Raw genomic sequence first — 20132 nt, 5'->3', positions numbered from 1 at the left:
TAGCATATTCTGTGCTGGTAGATGTACATAAGATATATTAAAAGAAACAGGCTAAAACCCGAAATTTTCTCTACTTTAGATGCAGATAAATACCATATCGTACATTCATATTCAGTCAAATATTACTCTTAAAAATTAAATATTTTCTAAATTGTTGGAGAAAATAAGAATATATAAAAGTACAGATAGTAAAATGCAGAAAAAAGGAACTAGAGAGGAAAACTACAATGATATCAAATGAAAGGTGAATTTAACATTTTGAAGGCACTTTTTTAGGTTTTATTAAAAAATAAAAGTTAACAATATGAAAATTGGGCAACAGGCAAGGCATTAAATTGTATCTGGGTAAAAATTGTCAATGTGGGGTAAAGAGTGTGTCTTACCCAAAGAGCAAAGAATTCTTCCTGGCAACTTAATTTGATGTTAATGGTATGAACAAAGGTGTATAGGTGGCATACCATAAAGTAGAATTTCTTTCACATTGGCTTTTGATGGGAGTTTATAGGGTCTTTTTTTTTTTTTTTTTTTGATAGAGTCAGAGAGAGAGAGAGAGAGAAAGGTCTTCCTTCCATTAGTTCACCCCTCAAATGGCCGCTACAGCCAGCACGCTGTGCCGATCCAAAGCCAGGAGCCAGGTGCTTCCTCCTGGTCTCCCATGGGGTGCAGGACCCAAGCACTTGGGCCATCCTCCACTGCCCTCCTGGGCCACAGCAGAGAGCTGAACTGGAAGAGGAGCAACCGGAACAGAACCAGCACCCCAAAGGGTCTTGTGATACACTGTGCTGCTAATTGCTGGGTTGTGTATTTAGATGAGTTGGTATTAAAGCTATTTCATTACAAAATTAAAGAAACCAGCCCCTTATTATCTTTCAAATGGATTTCATCTTACACATAAGAGTGTAGCAGACAATTCCAAAACTGATTTTTGGAAGCAGTTTAAATCTGCTTCAATTCTTGATCAAGTGTTTGTTCAGAATCTCAGAGCTCCATTGTATAAAGGGTGGCATGGATTAGACTTAGATAAATATTAAAAAATGTTTTGAGTTCTTTCCTTGGTGTTTGCAAGTTTTTAATGTGCTCGTGAAATATTTGATACCTTTATGACCTGCTTGATGTCTGTCTAAAATAGGGTGGAAGGGATAAGGTAAAATCTAGAGTCTTAATGACTGGGATTAAATATTACTGCCCTCACTATGTAAACCTGGACAAGTGTCTTCCCTAAGCCTTAAGTATTCTCATCTAAAAAGGGTATCATAACAGCATCTATCTCATTGTATCCTTGTGAGATTAAATATGATAATGGCTGGTAAGAACCCAGTAGTGTGTTGTTGCTCGTTTTGATGTATGATCTCAGACTTCAACTACAATTCTTTTTGACAGTTATATAAAATCCTCATACCACTGGTCTTATGAAGCTGCTTCTTAATCAGGCAGATACAGCCTTGTTGTCTATATTAAGGAAATAGGTATAGTTTCTTCTGATACAAAAGGAAATCATATATTCAGTGCACATTAAAATCTCAGTTGATTAAGGTATAATTTAAAGAGGTGTTATGTAACTGTATCAATAGATGTAATATGACATTTTATAAGAGTTAGCAGTCATTATCATTTTTTTCAAAAATACTCAATACAGGAATATAAGCAAGTTTTAAGAACTGTATTGTTAGAAATTAAAAGCAAGCATCATGCTAATAATTACATACTAAATACATTTGCTTCAAGATCCAAAAAAGTCTAGGATGCTTTTTACTACTTGTGTTGCTCAACAACATAGAGGTTTTTATAAGAATAAATAAACTTTAAAAAGTCATACATTTTATTACACAAGGAAAAAAACTGTTGCTTTTATAAAGGATGTGCTTTTGTATTTGGAAATTCCAAGAAACTAAACTGAAAACCTATTTCAATTGATAAAAGAATTTAAGAATTTATTAAGCTAAAAATGTTGGCTTTCTTTATATTAGAACAGTTAGCTTAAACATTGTACAGAAACCAAATGCATTATGCACAAAATATAAAACATTAGAGCCAGAACTAAATTTAATAAATATAAACACTGTATATGAAGAAAAACATAACATTTGTTTAAAATATAAGCAATATATACATACATATGTTTTCAGATGGGAAATATGAACACTATATAAATGTTAGTTCTTCCCTGATATATTATTAATGCCATACAATTCAAATAGCATAAACTTTATATGGAAGAATAAATGTAAAAGAATTCCAAGAAATTTTGAAAAGTATAATTAACATTTACTATAAAACTTGACTTAAAATCAATATAGTACTGTTTGGTGTAAGAATATTAGATCAGTGTAACAGAATGTACAAGACAAAAACATTTCTTGGCATATGTGAAAAATAGAAAATAAAGTTGGCATCTTGACCATCAGATTAATTTTTAAATTGTGTTGAGATCATCGCCGGTACTTTTAGTAGAACATAAAACATTTTTGGCCGGCGCCGCGGCTCACTAGGCTAATCCTCCGCCTAGCGGCGCCGGCACACTGGGTTCTAGTCCTGGTCGGGGCACCAGATTCTGTCCCGGTTGCCCCCCTTCCAGGCCAGCTCTCTGCTGTGGCCAGGGAGTGCAGTGGAGGATGGCCCAGGTGCTTGGGCCCTGCACCCCATGGGAGACCAGGAAAAGCATCTGGCTCCTGGTTCCTGCCATCGGATCAGCGTGGTGTGCCGGCCGCAGCGCGCCGGCCGCGGCAGCCATTGGAGGGTGAACCAACGGCAAAGGAAGACCTTTCTCTCTGTCTCTCTCTCTCACTGTCCACTCTGCCTGTCAAAAAAAAAATTTTTTTTCTTCCTACATGATTGGCCATCATTAATTCTGGTGATGGAATTGAAAATTAAAGAGGGTTAAGTGATAATTTCTTAAAAATTTTAAAAATAGACCATGGGTTCTTTTAAAGATTTTTTTTTTTTTCATTTTTCCTTTGCTGTTTTCAGTATAACAAAAATGGGAGGTTCAGGTGCACACAGTTCCTTCCACCCAGCTGAGAGTTGAGAGCTAATCTCTCACCTTGTGATTCCTCTCTATACTGTTCTTTACTTTGGTACTGATACCATTGTCTACCAGTCCTCTACGTCAAAAGCTTTCCCATCATTCTCAGTTCTTCCATTTCACCCCCTGCCAATATCCATTCAGTCGCCAAGATCTCTAATTTCCTACTTTCTTGGTGTGTTTGGAATCAATCCAGTGCTCTCCACTCCCGCAGCCATACTTTATATCAGGCTGTCATCATTCCTCACCAAAAATAGCCTTGCACCTGCCTCTTGATGCCATTTTACTTCCACTCCTCTCTGTTCTGCATGGATTATCAGAGTGATTTTTCACAACCAGATCTGATGGTGTCATTCCACTTCTCCTCTGCATTTTGATGTGGCCCTGATGTTCTGCCAACCTATACTTCCCTCCTGGTACATTTCCTCTACTACATCATACTTCAAGCTTTTGGACTCAGTGTGTCCTTTGCCAGATATTTTTTTTTTTCACATAATCCACCTAACAGTCCTTCCAAACATGATGGATATTTTACTTCTGAGAAACTTTCTCTTACCTGAATTTGATTCAGACGTCTTTATTCTAAACCTCAGTAGCACTTTGGGTATGATCTGTCGTAGCAGTGGTCACATGCTTCTCAATAGACTAAAAACAAATACCATACTCTAGTAAACTTCCCAATAGTTTACACAATGCCTGTTACCTAGTAGATGTTCAATGATTATTGAATGGATATGTGTGTGTGTGTGTAAACACTAATAGCTTGGTGTTTGGTGAAATATATATAATTCATACTGTTTGATTTATTACTGATTGTCATCCTTATTAAAAAAATATCTACAGATAAATTGAGCTGGAAACATCCATTCATTTCTTTGTTATGCTTTTTATAAATAAAAGAATGCATCCCCTTTTCTTCAAATAAGATAATAAATTAAAAGCCCTAGTTGTGTTTTAAATTTAGTTAACTATTTGAAGAGAGAAAAGAGAAAGAGAAAGAGAAAGAGTGTATCAAAAAGAAACATTTTCCATCCAGTGGTTCACCACTCAAAGGCCTTCAGCAGCCAGCACTAATGCCAGGAGTTTGGGACTCAATCCATGTGTCTCACGTGGGTGACAGAGACTCAACCTTGAGCTATCATTATTATCTCTCACAATGCATGTTAGCATTGGAAATTGGAATTGGAAGCAGTGTCAGGACTGAAAATCCAGGCACTCCAATATGGAATGTGGGTGTTCCAAGCAGCAAACTGCTGTACCAAACACCTGCCCCCAAAGTCTCTAGTTTTCTAGAGAAGAAGTTGACATAAGATTTTGAAGATATAGTGGTAATTTTGTTTGTTTGTTTATTCTGGGATATGCTAATAGATCTGTAAGAGAATGAAGCTGAAAAATTTACTTCAGTGTATTATTTTGGAAAAAAAAAAATGACTTTCCCCAAGTCCCATTCAGAAGAGAGATTTTAGTTTGAAAGACCAAAAGTATGGAGACTATTCATTGTAAAAGAGCTGATTGAATGCATCGCAGTAGAAGTGAAGTAGAAGTAGCAGTGAGGTTTTGTGATATTTGAAGTTGATGTCCATGAATTCTAAAGTGAAAGAGCAAGTCTCCTGGATATTGATGGGTTTCTCTTTCCACAGCTGCTCCTGAAAAGCCACATTAAGTGTATTTGCTCTCGAAGCCAGGCGTAGATTCTCTTACTATTTTAAGTCAGGACTTCATATGTAAAATCGGACTTCACTGTGTTCCTTCCCATGTTCTGCTTGGCATGCCAACCTGCTAGCCTAGATTGGACTTTTTTTTTTTAGATTTTATTTAAGCTACACAAATTTCATGTGTTTCCTATATATAGATTAAGGAACATAAGGACACTTTCCACCCTACCCTCCCTCCCACCCATGCTCCCACCCTTCTCTCCCTCTCCCATTCCCACTCTTAATTTTTACAAACACCTATTTTCAATTAACTTTATACTCATAAGATTTACCCATCAACCAAGTAAGCAGTTCAACAAGTAGTACAAAGGAAAAAAAAAAAAAAAAACAAAAAAAAAACACTGATCCTCAATAGTCAAGACAAGGGCTATTAAAAATCGTCACATCTGAAAATGTCTATTTCATTCCTATGGACTACCACTTAAGTACTCTGTTAGTTACACAGATCAGGGAAAACATACGGCATTTGTCTTTTTGAGACTGGCTTATTTCAATAAGTATAATGATTTCCATTTATATCCATTTTTTGGAAAACAGCAGGATTTCATTTTTTTTACCACTGTGTACTATCCATAGTACATCTATTAATAATTTCTTTATTCAGTTTCAACTGATGTATATCTGGGTTGATTCCACTATTAGGCTAATGTGAATTGAGCTGCAATGACCATGGGGATACAGATAATTCTTTAATATAATGATTTCTTTTGGTTTGGATAAATTTCCAGGGTTGGGATGGCTGGATAGTATGGTAGGTCTATATTCAGATTTCTGAGGTATCTCCATACTGTCTTCCACAGTGGCTGTACCAGTTTACATTCCCACCAACAGTGGATTAGAGTACATTTTCCCCACATCCCCTCTGGCATTTGTTGTTTGTTGATTTCTGTATGAGAGCCATTTTAACGGGGGTGCTGTGAAACCTCATTTTTTAAATATATTTTAGTTATACAAGTTTAATATATTTCATATATATAGATTTAAGAACATAGTGGCATTTCCTATTCTCCCCCATGCCTCCTGCCTATGCTCCAATGTTTTCTTCCCTCCCTTTCACATTGCCACTCTTAATTTTCACAAAGATCTATTTTCAGTATATTTAATGATCATATAGTTAACCCTACACTAAGTACAATAATTCAACAAATAGTATGAAGAGAAAAAAAAATTTTTCTCAATGAAAGAGACAAGGGCTATAAACAATCAACATCAACGATCATTGACTCTCAATATTTCTATTTCACTCCAATATATTACATATTAGGTACTCTCTTAGTTACCTCGGATCAGGGTAAACATGATTTCTGTCTTTCTGGGATTGGCTTATTTCACTAAGTATAATAGTTTCCCGTTATGTCCATCTTGTTATAAAAAACAGGATTTTTTTTTTACAGCTGAGTAGTACTCCACAGTGTATATATACCAAAATTGATTTACTCAGTCAACAGTTGATGGACTTCTGGGTTGATTTCATATCTATTGTGAATTGTGCTGCAGCAAACATGGGGATATAGATAGCTCTTCCATACACTGATTTCTTTTGGCTGGGTAAATGGAGTGTAATGGCTAACTCATATGGTAGGTCTATATTCAGCTTTCTGAAGTATCTCCATACTGTCTTCCGCAGTGACTGCACCAGTTTGACATTCTCACCAATAGTGGACCAGGGTTCTTTTTCCCCACATCCTTACCAGTATTTTTTATTTGCTGATTTCTAGATGAGAGCCATTCAAATTGGAGTGAAGTTTAATCTAATTGTGGTTTTGATTTGCATTTCCCTGATGGCTAGTGATCCTGAGAATTTTCTCAAGTTACTGTTGGCCATTTTAATTTGCCCACTTCTAAACTGGATTGTTTGTTTTGTTGTTGTTTAATTTTTTGAGCTTTTTATAGATTCTGGATGTTAACCCTTTATCAGTTGCATGCAAATATTTTCTCCCATTCCACAGATTGCCTCTTCACTTTATTGAGTGTTTCTTTCACAGTGCAGAAATTTCTCAGCTTGATCTAATGCCATTTATCAATTTTGACTTTGATTGCCTGTGCTTCTGGGATCTTTTCAAGGAAGTCTTTGCCTATGCCAAAGTATTGATGTGTTTCCCCAGTGTTCTCTAATGACTGGATGGTATCAGGTCATAGATTTCAGTCTTGGATCCAATTTGAGTGGATTTTTGTGTAAGGTGTAAGACCAAGGTCTAGTTTCATACTTCTGCATATGGAGATTCAGGTTCCACAGCACCATTTCTTAAAGAGATTATCCTTGCTCCAGGGATTGATGTTAGCTCCTTTGGTAAAGGTAAGTTGGTTGTAGATGCATAGATTGATTTCTGAATTTCTTTCTGTTCCATTGGTCTACAAGTCTGTTTTTGTGCCAGCACCAAGCTGTTTTTCTTACAGCTGTCCTGTAATATGTCTTGAAATCGGGTATTGTGATGCCTCCGGCTTTGTTTTTGTTGCATAAGTTTGCTTTAGCTATTTGGGGTCTCTTGTGTTTCCATATGCATTCTAGAATCATTTTTTGTAGATCTGCAAAGAATGTTGTTGGTATTTTGATTGGTATCACGTTGAATCTGTAAATTGCTTTTGGTAGTATGGGCATTTTAATGCTGTTGATTCTTCCAATGCATGAACATGGAATATTTTTCCATTTTTTAGTCTTCTTCTAGTTACTAGGGAAAGTTAAATAAACTCTGCAAGACATTGGCATAAGCAAAGACTTTCTTTAGTGTTTTCTAATTTTCATCATAGAGATCTTTGACATCCTTGGTTAAATTTGTTCCAACGTATTTGATTCTTTTTGAAGCTATTGTAAATTGGACTGTTCTTAAAAATTCTTTCTCAAAGATGACATTTTCTGTGTATACAAAGGCTATTGATTTTTCTGTGTTGATTTTATATCTTGCCACTTTGCCAAACTCTTTTATGAGTTCCAATAGTCCTCAGTGGAGTGTTTTGGATCTCCTGTATATAGAATCATGTCATCTGCAAACAGGTATACTTTGATTAATTCCTTTCCAATTTGTATCCCTTATTTTTCTTGCTTAGTAGCTCTGGCTGAAAACTTCCAGGACTATATTAAATAACAGTGGGCATCCTCATCTGGTTCCAGATCTTAGGGGAATATTTCCAACTGTTCCCCCATTCAATAGGACACTAGTCATGGGTTTGTCATAAATGCCTTGACTGTGTTGAGGAATGTTCCCTCTGTACCCAATTGCTTAAAGTTTTTATCAGGAAAGGATATAGTATTTTATCAAATGCTTTCCCTGCATCTATTGAGATAACCATATGGTTTTTGTTCTTCAGTTTTGTTAACGTGATGTGTCACGTTTATTGATTTGTAAATGTTGAGCCATCCCTGCACACCAGGGATACATCCATCATGGTCCAGGAGATCGATCTTTCTGATGTTATTTGATTAAATTGGCTAATACTTGTTCAAGATTTTTGCATCTATATTCATCAGGGATATTGGTTTATAGTTCTCTTTCTCTGTTGCACCTTTTTCTTTCTTAAGAATTAAGGTGATTCATGCTTCATTGAAGAAGTTTGGGAGGATTCCTTCCCTTTCAGTTGTTTTGAATAGGTTGAGAAGAATTGGATTTAGTTCTTCTTAAATGTCTGATAGAATTGAGCAATGAAGCTGTCAGTTCCTGGTCTTTTCCTTGATGGTCATTGTTGCTTTTTTTTTTCCATTTGTGTTTCCATGATGGCTAGCTTTCCTGAGCATTTTTTATGTGTCTGTTAGCCATTTGAATTTCCTCTTTGATAAATGCCTGTTGAAGTCCTTTGCCCATTTCTTAACTGGATTGTTTTGTTGTTGTTGTTGTTGTTGAGTTTCTTGAGCTCTTTGTAGATTTTGAAAATTAATCCTTTATTGGTCTCATAGTTTGCAAATATTTTCTCCCATTCTGTCAATTGCCTCTTCACTTTGTTATTTCTTTTGCAGTGCAGAAGCATCTCAGCTTAATGTAATCCCACTTGTCAATTTTTACTTTAATTGCCTATGCTTCTGTGGTCTTTTCTGAGCAGTCTTTGCTTTTGCCAATGTCTTGCAGAGTTTATTTAACTTTCCCTAGTAATTTAATGGTATTGGGTCATAGATTTAGGTCTTTGATCCATTTTGAGTGGATTTTAGTGTAAGTTGTGAGAGAGGGTTCTCATTTCATACTTCCGCATGTGAAGTTCCAGTTTTCGCAGCACCATTTGTTGAAGACTTGCTAGTGGCACTCATCAAAGCAGGAACTTGACAGAGGAAGCCCATGCTTATTGAAATACTGGACAAGAACAGGGCTGGTTTGCCTTGTTGGTAGTTGGAATTGGGATTCTTCAGTTTCTCTAATAAGAAAGTATTAGGGAAGGGAAAACTCTTTATGGTTTGTTAGGATTGAATACAGGACATGGCATTTCTCCCCCCTGAAGAATACATTATTTTTCCTTTTTTTTTTTTTTTTTGACTATTGAGTTATCATCAGTGTGAACCAAGACAAATATATAAATGTGCAGAGACTACAGGATGTGGGTTCTGGTGGATGATTTCTTCTGGAAGATGGATTGTTTAACTTTTCTCATTTCCAGGAGAAGTAAAAAAAATAAACACTGGTGAAGATAAAATAAGGAGCAGATGTTGTGGTATTGTTAACATGCCATGTGGTAAACTGGCATCTCATGTCAGAGTGTTTCAGTTTCAATCCCACCGCTGCTTCTGATCCAGTTTCCTGCTATTGTACACCCTGTGATGCAGCATTTGATGTTCATATAAATGGGCTTCTGACACCAGTGTGGAAGACCCAGGTGGGGTTCTGGGTTTCTGGTTTTAGCCTGGCCCAATCTCAGTTATTACAATAATTTATGATGTAACCCAGCAGTGGAGGATCTCTTTCTATAATCTACCTGTCTGTCTATGCTGTGGCTCTGCCTTTCAAATAAATAAACATTAAAATAGATGAGTTAAAACAACAAAATAATAAATTAGCCAATATGAAACAATTAAGGAAAGAAAACATCAGCAAACAAAAAAGGTAAAATGTGCTTAAAATTACAAATCTTAACATTGAAAAGGTAAACATTGCAGTAATAGAAAATTTGTAGGAAAGATGAGTGAAAACTATGCATGAAATCTTAAATGAGGTAATAATTATTAAAATCTACATGTGACTCATGTATAACAGGTCTCCATACAACTTACACTTAACTCCATACCACTTAAACTTAAACACTATTAATTAATAAGAAGAGGAACAAAAACCTAGGTAGTAATAAAAATTTTATCTCTGAAGATAAACAAGGGAAGATAAGTCAGAATAATATGGATTTCATTCAGAGAGAAAAGAAAATGAAAGTTCACTATCAACATTGAAAATAAGAAGTTAAAAAAGGCTAATGGCCTGGGAGCAGCATGAGGGGATTCTGTGGGTGATGGAACTATGCAGTGATGGAGTGGTAGGCACAGGCTTTGCTGTGTGTCGAAACCCATGGAACCATATACTGAGAACTTGCTATAGAAAAAGTTTTAAAATCTTATAAAATACTAATGATGAGAAGTAACAGGACTTGAATGGTAAAAGAATACTAGATAGAGTTCAATGTTGTATGTAAGTGATTGGAATTAAGGATTGGAATGACACTGTAACAAAATGACCCATAAAACGCAGCATGCTAAATGGAGAACACATATGTGAGTATTTGTCAAAAGACTGCCTGACATCATTTGGCAATGGCATCCAAAGCAGACGGCACAGCAAAGATCACCTTAATTAGCAAGAACTGGCAGAAACTAATCCTGCTGGCCACTAGCTGAAAAAAGTCTCTAATAACTATTTTCTTCTTATTTAATTTCTGTACCATTCCTTTCTTCGTTTAATATTTTTATGTTATGGAGTTATATAAGATTGTGATTTATATATATTTATTTAAAATTATTATATAACTATTATGTATATGTGTGTTTAACAGTTTTATTTAATACCATAGGATATATAGAATTTAATCACATTTTTGTGCTAGGAACTTACTAGAGTTGAAGAACTTATGAGAGGGGATAAGAAAGAGTACTGAAATTATTATGTTAAATAAGAAGCACAATAACTGGCTATATATCCCATGGAGAAAAAGGTATAAGAGGACATTAGTAGTGGAGAGGGAAGGATTACAACTTTAAATATGATAGTCAAAAAGGCCACAGTTGAAAATTAAATAACAGCAGTATAATGGAATAACAGAGAAACTATGTCTGGAAGCCATTCTATGTAGAAGGCTCAGGAAGTGCAAGTATCCTGAGACCAGGGCTTGTTTGAGACACTACATAGTATGCATTGTATAGCACATTGCTGGAGTGAGGAGAATAAAGACAAATATAATAGCAGAAGAAGTCAAATAACGGAGGAGATTGATCAACCCAATGGGACCTTTTAGGCCATCTTCATGGGTCTGGCCTTATAATGTGGTATGGGAAAAGTCTGGAGAGTGTTCAGCAGAGCAAGAGCATCTTATTTGTATTTTATTTATTTTCACTTATGTTCAGATTATAACACTATTCAAACATTTACTTTAAATACCATCTAGCTACTATGTAGCTTCCACATCCATAGTTCAGGCCATAACATTTTATCAGGACCTCAAACTTCAGAGCTAGCATTGTGGCATAGTGTGTTAACCTATTGATTGCAATGCCAGTATCCCATATCCTCGTGCTGGTTCAAGTCCCAGCCACTCCACTTCCAATCCAGCTGCCTGCTAATGTACCTACAAAGGCGAAGGCTGTGGAAGACAATCCAAGTGGTTGGGCCTCTGCCACACATGTAGGTTAACAGGATGGGATTCTGGCCTGACCCAGGTCCCACTGTTGTGGTCATTTGGACAGTGAAGCAGCAGAAAGAAAATGCCTCTCTCTGTCATTCTGCCTTTCAATTAAATCTAAAAACAATACAAAAAAATACAAAACACCTCAGACTTAGATATCCAAGTACTACCCTGGTAACTCAACAGGTTTGGCTGATAATCATCACAGATTTGACATTGCCAGATAGCATTTCCTTGTCCTCCCTCATCTAAGCACCATGGTCATCATTTGTCCAAGCCTGTGAATTTCAGCTGTCTCCTTGTTTCCACACCACTCAGACCCACTGTATATCTCTGCTAGCTATGTCTCCCAAACGTCCAAATCTCTCCATTTACTTCATTTCCATACTGATCACCAGATGAGGGCAAAAACTTTTTAATGGTCTCCCTCTTTCTCTCCATAAAATCTCCTCAAATTTGTTTTCACCCAGGAAAATAGAGTGATCTCTTCAGAACATACATTAGATCACAATTCACTTCCCTTGCCTCAGCCACGGATGACCATTCAAGACACTCTCCTTAAAATAAAACCCAAACTTCTTATCTTACTCTGCCTCATGATGACCTACTCCCTGGGGGCAGGATGGTTACATCCTCTATCTCTCAATTTTATAAAAACAAACAAAAAACTGTGTTAGTATAGACAGAACCTAAAATTTACTTTCTTAGCCATTTTAAATTACGAGGGAGTGGCTTGTTGAGTAACCAGCACCATTGTCCTTTGGCAGAACTCTCTTCCTATAGCAAAAGTGAAACTTTGTACACATGAAGCAGTGTCTGTCCACTCCACCCCCAGTCTCTGGTTGCACCATTCTGTTTTCTGAAGCTGTGAGTGTAACAAGCACAGGTAGCTCATGTAAGTGGAATCATAAAGCCTTTGCCCTTCTACAACTCTCTGGCTTCATGTAGCAGAAGATCCTAAGGGCTCACTCATTAGTGGCGTGGAGTCTCCACTTTCACAAAGAGAATTGCAATATTTTATGGTAATTCTACTTATAGTGTTTGGAGAAACTACCATGTGTTTCTAAAACAACTGAACCATCTTACATACCCACTGACTTACTCTGTTGTAACTTCTTTTCTTGACTGCTACCCTCCATGTTGCAGGTATAAGACCTTCTCTCGTTTCTTCAAATACCAAACTCCTTGTGGAAGGACGCTTGCATTAGTTATTGTCTTTGCCTACAGAGCTCCCCACCCTGACATCTGCCTGCCTGGCTCTTATCATCAAGTTTGAACTGTATCTGCGAGGCCTTCCTCAATGAGTCCATTGTTGTGCCATAACATAGCACTCATCCAGATTTCATGATTTTCCTTATTTGCAAGAAGTTTTTTTTCTTTTTTCCCAAATCTGTATTTCCAGTGCCTAGAACCAGGACTAGCATATAAAAGAGGCACACTAACTGGAGAAATGTCCCGGGAGTTAATCTAATAAATTTCCCAGTTACTACATGTGAACATTGCTCATTAGGGGAAACCTGTAATTATCACTCGAAGAAAAACATATGTTTTTAGAAACACACTAAACCAAGAGAGAATCCATAATTCCATACTAATCAAGAATGGCAGTTGATCTGGTTATCATGATGATTCAGACTCCAGTAGAAATTTGGGGCCTCATTAATTTGGATATTTCAGGCTAATTGTGTTCTTTGGTTTGAAAGTATCTCTATAATTACTCTAATATTCCTCCATGCTTCGTGTAGGCAAGCACTTTCCTAGAGATACTTATAAAACCTTTCATGTACCTCTGAACAGCGAATTTCAATTTTAGATCCAAAGTAAGGAGTACTCATGTCACATACCTTTTACAGCAAATTTTCTAAATTGATGTTTTATAGATCATTCCAGCAATAACCACTTCCATAACCCATAAGGTCAACTGTGTTAGAGAAAGCTCACTCAGGTAGCATAGAAGGAAAATTGTTATGTCCATATTTATATTAAGAAGTGAGTGGGAAGTCACAAATTGACTATTCTGAAATATGAACAATTTCCTTACATAGTTTTCAATATAATGAGGCCACATATTATGCATGGCTTAAGTCTAATATTGCCTTGACCAGTACTGACCTTCTGGCCTATGCTCTTAGTTGGATGATAAAGCCCACTAAAACTCTAGATCAAGCAGCATATATGCTTATATATTAACATCATTTATCACATATGTGGTTTGCAACTCAACATTTTTATATGCAGTGAATAACAAAGAGGAAGAGCTGGCATCATGGTATAGTGGGTTAAACGGTCACCTGCATCATTGAAATTCCATATAGGCACACATTGGTGTGCCTGTCCCAAATACTCCAGCTCCCTGTTAATGGGCCTGAGAAAGCAGCGGAGGATGGACCAAGTGCTTGGTTCCCAGCCACACATGTGGGAGACCCAGGAGGCTCCTGGCTTCAGCCTGGCCTAGCCCTGGCCATTGTGGCCATCTGGGGAGTGAACCAGGGGATGGGAGATTCTCTCTCTCTCTCTCTCTCTCTCTCTTTCTCTCTCTCTCCTCTGTTACACTTTCAAGTAAATAAATAAATCTTTGAAAAAATTACAGAATAAAGAGTGAGAGTGGATACTAACAACTGCTTTTTTTCAAAAATCACTTGGCATTTGCATTACTACAGTATGCTTAAACCACCAGTGGGTGTGGGTACTTGGCATAGTAGTTAATATTTGGGATGACTGCATCTCCTACTGCAGTGCTTGGATTCACTTCTAATTGCCATTTCCTACTCATGTGCACCTGAGAGACAGTGAAAAGTGCTTGGGTCCCTGCCACTCACATTGGAGCCTTGGCTTGAGTTCCAGGCTCCTGTTTTCAGCCTGGCCCATCTTCACCTGTTGTAAGCTTTTGGGGAATGAACCAGCAGATAGAAGATTTCTCTTTGTCTGTCTCTGTCTCTCTACCTTTCAAAAATAAACAACTGCTTCAGTGCATAAAAATCTATGCTTGCTAATGTAGCCAACTTCCAGAAGTTTGCACAAAGAGTGAAACATAGTTACTGATATATTTTCTTTTTATTCTAAAAGATGCTGAATGTTGTCATGCAAATCACTATGCATTCACAGTGTTTTTAAATTAATGTAGCAAATCTGAATATTTATTTTATTTTCTCAATATAAGATTAGGAAGATTACTTTGTTGTTTCAATAGCTACTGCAAAATGTCAAATGTGTTAAACTGAATTGTTAATAAAGCACATTACATTTCAAGAACACTGGTGGGACTATGGCAATAGGGTTGAAAAGGATTAATCCATTCCTTTCATTTCTTTTTATTTCTTTTACTTAGGGTTTATAGTAGAAAACATTTCACAAGCATTGTGTTTCTGCTGTTACAGTTTACATCCACATTTTGCAACATAATTTTTTATGATGTCTTTGTATATTATTCCGCAGGCCTCTTTAGGGCAGGCAAATTATAGCTTGTCCATTTTTGCTCACAAAGGGGTATCTTTAGGAGAGAAAAGGCATCTTCAGAAAATTCTGTTGATGTAGGCTCTTTACAATCTTTTGAGAAGCTGTTAGTACTGTAACTACTTTTAAAACTTTAATAAAATACATATTCCCACCTATCACTTAAGCTAGAAGCATGTGTATGGAATATGGAAAAAAGTGGTAGAGGGGATTACATCAGCTTTTGCAATTACACTGCAGACGAAAGCGTATTATAATATTACCTTTAGTCATCAAATTCCCTTGCATAACTTGGCATAGTTTACTTTCAGAGACTTTCAGCTGGGACAGAAATAATGAACACAGTTCGGATAAAGGTTCAAATGACTAATATCTTTGAGTATCTATTAATTCCCAGAAAATGTTAGGAACTCACTGTACTTTTCAAGTTTGGCTGGACACATTCTTTCTTCCGTTTCCTCCCAAAAGACTTATCAGATTTTCAAACAGGCTATATGCAGCTTTATTTGGCCTATTGAAACCTTTGCTGTAATCTATGGTAGCTGCCGTTTTACTTGCCTGTATTTCCCATTAGACTATAAACTCTAACAGTGCAGGTTTTATTTCTGCCATAGGCACTCATCCTTATCCCCTGAACATCATTTAAGTACCCAACCTTGTATCTCAAACCTAATAGGTGATATATAACTATTTATTAACTTAGTAATTACCAGTGTCCAGAAAACAAATCATTCTTTTATAGTTGAAATCAGAAGGAAAAATAATGATGCAAATATAAAAATGTAGGCGTTTTATTAAAATGTATTAAATACACAATCTTAGTAAAAATATATGTCAAGGTGGCATGTATATTATCTCCCTAATAACTAACATAAGTTGAGGACTTACAATGGGAGTGTTTTTATACATTGACTCATTACATCTTCTCAACACTATGTGAGATTTTAAATAATATTATTTTCATTCTACAGGTGGGACTTTGGATAAGTAAAGGTCTTACAGTCTTTATAGCTAGGGTGTATCCAGTATTGATGTTAATGCTCCTTTTTACTTCCAAAGTTTTTAAGTTTTAAATACATCAATATGGGAATGCCAACCAATCAAAAAGGAATCATAGAGAAGTTAAATAATTTCATGAGAACACACAATTAGTAAGTAGTAGGACATGATATGAAATCAGGTTTGCAGAGCTTCAAAGCCTGTGTGGCTTTAATTTGGCCACTGCCTCTTTTCTTTAATGAAAATGCATTTAGCATAGAGGCAATAAGCTGTGGGTCAACTACCATCCTAATCCTGATCCTGAACCATTTTCTTAACCATTACCTAAGGAAGAACTAGCACACTGATTTTCCTTTCTAGTTAAATCATAATAAGTAATTCTTGGGCAAGATAGTTTTTAACATTTAATTTCCCATTCTATTATTCTTATACCTGTTTTTATTTTACCTTTTTTAAAAGATTTATTTATTTATTTGAAAGTCAGAGTTACATACAGAGGAGAGGCAGAGAGAGAGAGAGGTGTTTTTCCACTGATTCACTCCCCCATTGGCTGCAATGGCTGAGCTGCGCTGATCTGAAGCCAAGAGCCAGGAGCTTCTTCTGGGTCCCTCCTGCAGGTGAAGGGACCCAAGGACTTGGGTCATCTTCTACTGCTTTCCCAGGCCATAGCAGGGAGCCGGATCAGAAGTGGAGCAGCCGGGTCTCGAACCATTGCCCATATGGGATGCCAGCACTGTCGCAGTGGCTTTACCACTATGCCACAGCACTGGCCTCTTTATTTTACCTTTTATTAATGATATATAATCAAAATACACTGGAAACACACAGGGAAGAAACCATTAGACTAAAAATATATGATGCTACCATGCCTGAGTAAGGAATTCAATTTCGTTGAATGTGAAAAGTATTTTAAACTCTGAAAAGGAAGATTGGAACAAATATGATGCATTGTGTGAGTGTTTATGGAACATGATATTAAGTCTTTCTTGAACAAAGTTTTGCCATGCTATCGTTTCTATTATGTGACATGCTGATGAATCCTCTTTTCGAATCCTAGAATCTCAAGTCCCTGATCAGCCAAGCTCTCTTCATGTGAGACCTCAGACCAACTGCATAATCATGAGTTGGACACCTCCCTTGAACCCAAACATTGTAGTGAGAGGTTACATTATTGGATACGGTGTTGGGAGCCCTTATGCAGAGACCGTGCGCGTGGACAGTAAGCAGCGGTATTATTCCATTGAGAGATTAGGTGAGTATCTGTGAGTTTCATTCATGGAAAAATTATTTGTTTTTGATTTTTTTTTCTTGTACAATTTTTCTTTGGGATTATGATTTCAACTTGTATCATTTCTTAACTCTTGAAGCAAATCTCTGTATATAAATAGACAGAAATACATACACAGTTCCTGTTTGGATTTGGGGGATTGCGCCTCGAGATCCGTACAGGAGTGTATCATGGCATGTGCCCTTGTTCATGTGTCATAGGGTAAAAAAATGCTGTGGATCATTTCTTTTTCCAGTGGTCAATAGAAACTTCTAATCTTAATCATTATTATCAAAGGAAAGTTGGCATGTTTTTCATCTTTATTGTTCTACCTGGGAGTATGTTCTGTCAAGTTTTCTTTAACCTTGAGTGACCTAGTCACACTACCTTGTTTTTCCTTGATGTTCATAGATAAAACTTTGGTCTATGGCATTAATAACAAGATGGAGAAAGGGATATTTAGTCATGACAATAAATTACAGTTATCAAACTCTCTCCTACAGGCATCCCTTCTCCCTCCCAAAACCAAGTTATTTTATTTCTCTATTTTGCTCAGCTCTACCTCTTTCTTTCTATTTTTCTTTAACTGAAGAATACCTCATTTGTCATATTTCTAAATTGATTGGAAATGAGTTCAGAGAGCTCTAACATGTGTGAAGTAGTCATATTCATTTTATATTTGATTTTTCTACACTGCAGTAAGAGATTATATTATTAGCATAAAGAAACAACAGGAACACATGAATTATATCAGGATACCAATGAGTTCAGCAGTTCTCATAAAGCAAAAGGCAAGTTGATTCTACTTGGTGACTTAATTTCTGTGTATTATTTGCAATGAAGTACAATGAACCGTCTGGAAACCCAAACTCATGAGGGTTGGGAGGGGTGCTACTTACTTCCATGTCTCACACAAGCAGAGTTTTGTGATGAGAAGCCTGATTTGAATTTGAATAGCTAAAATGTAGTCCCAAGGAAAGATTTTCTCAGTGCAGGGGGAAAATTGTACTGACTCATTCTCTTTATAATTGCTTCAAACACTAATAAGAGAAGCAACTACTAAAAACTCTGCACACTTTTATTTAGATTCATATTTAGAAATAATATTCTCACAATGAATTCCTGAAGTTGGACGTAAAGGTAATCAGAAAACTCATATTTTATGGCCCTCAAACCTCTGTCAGGGGACACTCTCTTATCCATTATTCAATATACAACCTCTCAGAGTTCTTGGTGCCACTCAGTCGACACAGGGAAGGAGGCTCCTGAGGCAATGCACACGCACCTGGCAATGAGAATGGGATGTAAACTCAGAAGGTAACAGGACAGAAAAGTGCATGGCTTCACCATATCCTTTGAAAATGATGTCCTTTGTTACAAAAAAAAAAAAAAATCTCTCCAGGAAAATCCAAATCTAATAAAATTTAGGAGTGTGGAATATTAACATGGATAAATTCCCCAAGGGTTTAATAGGAGAAAAAGAAAAATCACTTTATAAGGTAGATATATATATATATACATACACACACATATATCCATTTAAAACTATATATGGATATATATATATATGTATATGGAGCTAGGAAATTGTTAAAGATAAAATAGAATATGAAACTATCTCAATGGTAATCATGAGTCTGTTGCTTGATAATGTAGTAGGAAAGATATTTCACACACACATAATGTATTTAGGTTCAACCATTTGATATTAGTTCCATGTTATAACATAAAATAGGGAAAAAAGTAATTAACAGATTATTGTTCGTTAAGCATCTTCATAATTATGCAAATAAATTGTCATTTTTTTCAATGTGTGCTTTCACTTTTTAGTCAAATTGTGTGTAACATACTTTAAGCTGCAATTTTACAAAAATTAAGAATTTGTTGAAACCACTAATTGTTATATTTATTCTTCTGCATATTAAAATAGGCACATAGTTTGTTATCTTTTGAAAACATATTTGTAAAATAAATTTTTATATTTGAAGCTTTAGAATTAAAAACTTGTTTAGTCACATACATATAATACATAAGGGGAAATTTTATGTCTTAAGGACTATGTGACACTCAACTAAAAATGAATTAAATAAAGTTATAAACCATTTAAGCACAGGGTCAGCCATAACTTCAAGTATCATGGTTGGATTTTAGACTATAAAAAAGCTATTTGCTTTATAATTGACCAATAAATCTTTTCTCCTCTGTGATGAGAGAGTAAAACTTCTCAGGAACGTTTTGTTTACCAGGCATAGTAATGCACTGTTCAGATACCAGACACTGACCTGCTTTTGAACACTATCTAATAATGTCTGATTTAAACAAATAACTTGTCTAATAAAGGAATACAGATTCATTACCCAATGTTTCAACCATCAGTTATTTATAATTAATCTATTGACATTTACTCCTTTACCTCAAGAGCTCTAGTGCCATGCTACACATGATAGGAGCCACATGATCTGAATTCAGCCCTACTTAGTGAAATTAGCTTGAAACCAAATCATTTTTAAAAGCTATCCATTTAGCTGTATTTGCTGTTTTTTGATTTTTATTTATAATTTATTGAGTTATGTACAACAATCTGTACATATTTAAATTGTCTATTTTTTAAGTTTTAAAATTTTATTTATGTATAATTATTGTATACTAAAGTATGTTTTAAATATTTCTTTTCTCTAACAGTAATATTTCATAGATTTTAATAAAAACATCTTGAGTACTCTTACTAGATTTATTCCTAAGATGTATATATTTTAAGAAGTATTTTGTTTTTAATATTTATTTTCCAGCTGTTCACTGCTAGTTTGAATAATACAACAGATTCTTACACATTGACATTGCAACCTTACACATGTTAAATTTATCTGTTCATTCT

General features: G+C 35.8%; 1 protein-coding gene across 2 annotated transcripts in view; it reads left to right on the top strand.

The window, feature by feature from the left end:
• Positions 1-20132, top strand: part of DCC (DCC netrin 1 receptor) — a 1216740-nt gene that overhangs the window by 1015661 nt on the left and 180947 nt on the right. For both annotated transcript variants that reach the window (XM_051851212.2, XM_051851210.2), the window contains exon 15: positions 17048-17242. In XM_051851212.2, coding sequence (XP_051707172.1) covers positions 17048-17242 — 195 coding nt within the window. The remainder of the gene's footprint in view (positions 1-17047; positions 17243-20132) is intronic.

This window comes from Oryctolagus cuniculus, chromosome 10, assembly GCF_964237555.1.
Source record: "Oryctolagus cuniculus chromosome 10, mOryCun1.1, whole genome shotgun sequence".
NCBI classification, from domain to species: Eukaryota; Metazoa; Chordata; class Mammalia; order Lagomorpha; family Leporidae; genus Oryctolagus; species Oryctolagus cuniculus.
The sequence above is the reverse complement of the archived record's forward strand: the minus strand, read 5'-3'. Positions and strand labels throughout refer to the sequence as shown.